The sequence below is a fragment of the Neolamprologus multifasciatus genome, chromosome 13 (genome assembly GCF_963576455.1).
Source record: "Neolamprologus multifasciatus chromosome 13, fNeoMul1.2, whole genome shotgun sequence".
NCBI classification, from domain to species: domain Eukaryota; kingdom Metazoa; phylum Chordata; class Actinopteri; order Cichliformes; family Cichlidae; genus Neolamprologus; species Neolamprologus multifasciatus.
In genome coordinates this window covers 26,173,548-26,178,415 of record NC_140451.1, presented here as the reverse complement: position 1 = coordinate 26,178,415, position 4,868 = coordinate 26,173,548, and the positions used below count along the sequence as shown (strand labels likewise).

At 42.4% G+C, this 4,868-nt stretch overlaps 1 protein-coding gene across 1 annotated transcript; it reads left to right on the top strand.

Annotated features, from left to right (window-relative positions):
• The first annotated feature begins 423 nt into the window (after nt 1-423).
• LOC146505673 (uncharacterized) lies at nt 424-4,578 on the top strand. Its single transcript, XM_085183442.1, has 4 exons — nt 424-1,286; nt 1,610-1,787; nt 2,414-2,508; nt 3,732-4,578. Exons 1-4 carry the CDS (start codon nt 960-962, stop codon nt 3,921-3,923), a joined length of 792 nt encoding a protein of 263 aa, XP_085039568.1. The 5' UTR covers nt 424-959; the 3' UTR covers nt 3,924-4,578.
• Nucleotides 4,579-4,868: the final 290 nt, after the last annotated feature.

Genomic DNA, 4,868 nt, shown 5'->3' with positions numbered 1-4,868 from the left:
CAATGTAATTTCCGTGCTTATTGTGGGTTTGTTTTAGTCAGCATATTTCGCTTATGTAATATATTTTTAAATATTCGTAAATGAATTAACGCGATATTAATACAAAGACTATGTTTTCTGTTTTTTCCGCAATTATTGGCAGTTTACAAGCTTACATCAAGCTACCGCCGCCTACTGGTCTGGATATTTTCTCACGATTCCTTGAAAAATTACTGACGTTACTGCGACTTCATAATGTTGGAGTTGTTTGTGTTTAATGCGCATTTAATTCAGATTCAGTGCCATAAGCGTAAAAATTGATCGGTCTAAAGCCAAATTTTGGATCAAAAGGCAAAACTACCATTATTGATTGCAATCATATATGAATCCAAATACCCTCTAAATTATGATGTAATACATTTCTATTTCCTCTAATACTAGTTTTTAAATTCTAGATGTTTGATGCTTTTACAGGTTTTATGTCCAAAAAAGATAACAAAAAATATTACTGATATTTTTACTTCTCTTCCAAATCGAGCGTGACCCCCCCCCCCCCCCCCCCAAATAATCCTCAGCTTTTGACTGATCGAATCCATCCAGCACCACATCTACAACTTTGGTCAATACGCCCTGTAAAATTATATCACTCTTTCAAAGGACACTTGCAATGCACAGTTGTGTAAGTGCTTTCAGAAAGACCTACAGGGGGCGTACGTTACGTCCTTTGCCTTGCGTGTTACCTTCACTACCACTTGTAATTTTCTTTCCCCAAATTTCAAATGTATAATTTCAAAACATACCACCACTGTAACAGCGTTGGGGGGTTTGTTTTATAAAAAAAAGTTTAAATGTCGCTTATGAGCCCATTTAAGATGTCGTTCGGCAAGCGTCCTCGCTAAATTGCCCCCGATTTTCTATGTTACGACCCTTTGAGTGGCAGTGAAGGCAGCAAACACTGTTCGTTATGTCATTTATCAACCATGGCTGCACCCGTCGCTCTTATTCAAGGTGCGAGCAGAGGACTGGGCTTTGGATTCTGCAAATATATACTTAAAAATAAATCACTCGCTACTGTTGTAGCAACATGTCGAAACCCGGACGGGGCTGCAGAATTGCGGAGCCTGGCCGGCCAACACCCGGGCCGACTGATGGTCCTCAAACTGGACGTGAACCACGAGGAGGACATCCGCGGAGCTGCAGAGAGGGTTAAGGAGAGCTTCGGTCGGCTGGATCTAGTCGTCAACTCCTCGGCAATGCTTCACCCTTCGGGGAAAGGAGAGACCAGCTTGAGGGATGTTTCTGCACAGGTGGACCTTTGTTTTAGTGTGAGAAGCCACATTTCCGTAAAAACTGGAGTAAAAGTTAGTTGAACTCACTGTCGTGAGTCAAACTGTTGCCTGTGTAGAAAATACATGCACAGAACTAGTGCAAAAAACTTGGTGAGACACCATCATCATAGAGGCATTTGATTTCCCCCTATAATGGTACATACATTGGACTTTTTCTAACAATCTGTGGTGGTCCTTAAACTGTGCTGGTGGTGTCTGTGTCCAGCAAGAGAGTCTAAAATCGGCAACACCAAATTCATTAAATTCTTAACCTAAATAAGTAACTTTTTTCCCATTTTCAGGGTATCATTTCCACTTTAACGACCAATACAGTGGGTCCCCTAGTCATGGCCAAGTATTTCTCCCCCCTCCTTCTTAAGGGCAGTGGTGGATTTGGTCAGCAGCCTGCAGAGAAAGCCAAACAGCACAGCGGGATCATTGTTAACATCACAGCGAAAGTGGGATCAATTGGAGACAATGGTATCTGGTGGTTCCAAAACACTTTGTGCATACATGTCATGTAGGCAGTGGCAGTTCCAGACCAGATTTACCGGTGGGACCAGTGTTTTGTTTTTTAATCGGGGCACAGAACAAAAAAAAAAAGATTTTTTAAATGTATTAAGCACATACTGTACAGGATTGACGGTCTCTGTTTCTGATCCCTCGTTCTTTGCATCCTCTCCAGCTAACTCCTCTGTCTCTCTTTCATCCCCTCATGATCTTCATCCTCTCTCTCTACACTGTTCTTTGTTAACAGGGGCAAAACCCACCAGCTAAACGGCTCCAAATTTAAAAGAGCAAGCGTGCAGCACCCTAAACAGTTCATGTTGAACACCTCAGCAATTAAGTTCCAGTTACCATGCCACTGCATATCACCATAAGAAATCAATTAATTATTATCTCTTGAGCACAGAGGCCAGAGCTAATTCTACGGGGGCTCTGGCCCCTGTTGGCCCCTGTCTAAAACCACCTATGCATGTAGGCAGCACCACTTTTGTCACTTAGCTGAAGGACAGAGCATGGTTACAAAGCAGATATTTCTCTTTTGTTATAATGTGCATGCATGCACAGTGGTAAAATGTTCATCTCTACCACTTTTTTCTCAGGTCTTGGAGGTTGGTACAGCTACAGAATGTCTAAAGCAGCTCTTAACATGGCCACTAGGAATTTGTCTATAGAGCTGGGCCGCAGTCGACCCAAGGTAAGTGTTTTCATACATGCTGCATTAATGTCTTGATGCATGCTCAATCATCCAAAAAGTTGATTCTATTCATCTGGTTGTCAAAGGAGCTTGCAAAGAAAAGCGGACAGTTGGTGTCGTAAACCACCACCTCTGTTCAAAGATGGTCGCTCACAGTGGACATAGATGGCTTCTTTCACTCCTCTTTCAAGCCATCTATGTCCACTGTGAGCGACCATCTTTGAACAGAGGTGGTGGTTTACGACACCAACTGTCTGCCATCTATAATCCAGTTTTGAGTTCCCTCCCCAGACGCCTTAACGCCCACTCACATCCTGGGCCATCTGACCTCAGGAATTCGCATGATAAAGTGGGGCCAGGTTTCACAATGAGCTCACCCAAAACCCTGGCTGATTGGAACCCACACCCAGTTTCACACCTTGGCTCAGGCGATTAGAGGATCATAAGGGGGTCCTTTTGTCCCTCTGTGGGGGGATACTCCCACTAGGTTTAAATCTGGGACTCCCCACCATTTGACCTTAGAACTGAAGAAGCTTCTCGGATGAGCGGTGAAACGTCTTCAAGCAACTTAAAGAAGTCCAGACGCTTTTCTTTGCAAGCTCCTTTGACTACGATGATCTGGATGACTGAGAACCTTCACAGACATATTCATCTGGTTGTTTGTTTGGTTGGTGTTTTCAGTGGGAGAAACATTTCGTCATTCGTCCAAGTGACTTCCACCCTTATGTGTCGGGAGTATCAGAATAGCTGAGACGCATTTTCTCTTAAGACTGGGTCTCTGTTGGTTTCAAACCCCAAGACACACTGTGCCAAAAATTGGTCCACCCCAAAGATCTGGTCCGCTGGCACAAATAGAGTAATATAGTGTACGCTGTTAAGTGCCAGGAGGATTGCCTGGATTTATACATCGGGGAAACCAAACAACCTCTGGCTAAACGGATGGCACAGCACACAAGAGCTAACTTGTCAGGCCAGGACTCCGCAGTCTGTTCACACCTACAGGCCGTGAGATACTCTTTCATTGATGAGGATGTACACATCCTGGACAGGGAGGAGCTCTGGTTTGAGCAGGGAGTCAAGGATTTACATAAAAAGGGAAAAAACATCTCTGAGCCTAAGGTCTAAGATGCTTGTTACTGGTGTTTGTATCTTTCTTTTAGAGCATGGATTAGGGCATGCCCTTGTAGATCCCATAGCCCATAATGATGTGTTGTTTTTTCCAGGTTGTTTGTGTGTCCCTACATCCAGGAACAGTGAACACAGACCTCTCCAGGCCTTATCACCGGAATGTGCCACAAGACAAGCTGTTCAGCGCTGAACACTCTGTGAACTGTCTAATGAGCATCGTTGACACACTAAATATAGAAAAGACTGGAAAAGCGTACAGCTGGGATGGAACCGAACTTCCGTGGTAGAATTTCTAAGAGATGAATTTCACCACTTCTGGTCTTAATGGTGAATTTCTGAGCAGCGTTGAGACAATGTGGAGATGAGCTGGACTTCATGCTATTGCCGTACAAGACATTCGTGCTCAAGTGACAGTTCAGATGGTCAATGAAAAACCTCTTTTACTACCTCATAATTATCCAAAGTGCTTAAATCATCTGTAGCACATACAGCTTTTGTGTGAAGCCATTATTGACAATGTATCTGGTTTTGATATTTCATACAAGTCTCATGTAGTTTAGCACTGCTCATTTTGATGGTAAAAATCATGTAATATCTCACTAATCTTGACGTCTTTCCCCAATTCAGTAATATTATCAGGTGGTTTGTATTAAAGGTGTATAAATTATCTGACTGTTTAAAGTTTGTGGTTGCATTACACACACAGGCAGTCATTTTAGAAACAAGTGCTGTGGACATGCAGTATGTTTTAAGAAAAAAAGATTGCATGGGTGGAGTTATTCTACATGCAAATGTTGCACAAAGACTAACTCCTAAAGATAAAATAATAAAATCCTTTACATAGGATCTGTAAGATTTTTTTCATCCACATTAAGTCTGAAACTGATTGTGATAAAAATGAATCCCTAAGAATCTGACTCTTTATGAGATATAAAGATGAAGCTATTTGGCAACTTGAAAAACACTGGACTGCAGCAGTCATGGCTCAGTCTGTTACAATCTTCCACCAGAGGTGTAGTCACAAAACAATTAGTGCTTTCACCACCTCATATATTCAGAAAAAGTTAATTTAATATGTAATAATAATAATGGATTGCATTTATATAGCGCTTTTCTAGGCAAGTGCTTTACAATTCCACTATTCATTCACTCTCACACACTAGTGGAGGCAAGCTACAGTTGTAGCCACAGCTGCCCTGGGGCAGACTGACAGAACATTCTGGTTACAGATG

Excerpts from the sequence above, each read along its gene's own strand:
- LOC146505673 (XM_085183442.1), top strand. The coding sequence starts at position 960 with ATGGCTGCACCCGTCGCTCTTATTCAAGGTGCGAGCAGAGGACTGGGC. Across the intron at positions 1,287-1,609 it reads TGAGGGATGTTTCTGCACAG|GGTATCATTTCCACTTTAAC; the intron begins GTGGACCTTTGT and ends TCCCATTTTCAG. Across the intron at positions 1,788-2,413 it reads GGGATCAATTGGAGACAATG|GTCTTGGAGGTTGGTACAGC; the intron begins GTATCTGGTGGT and ends CTTTTTTCTCAG.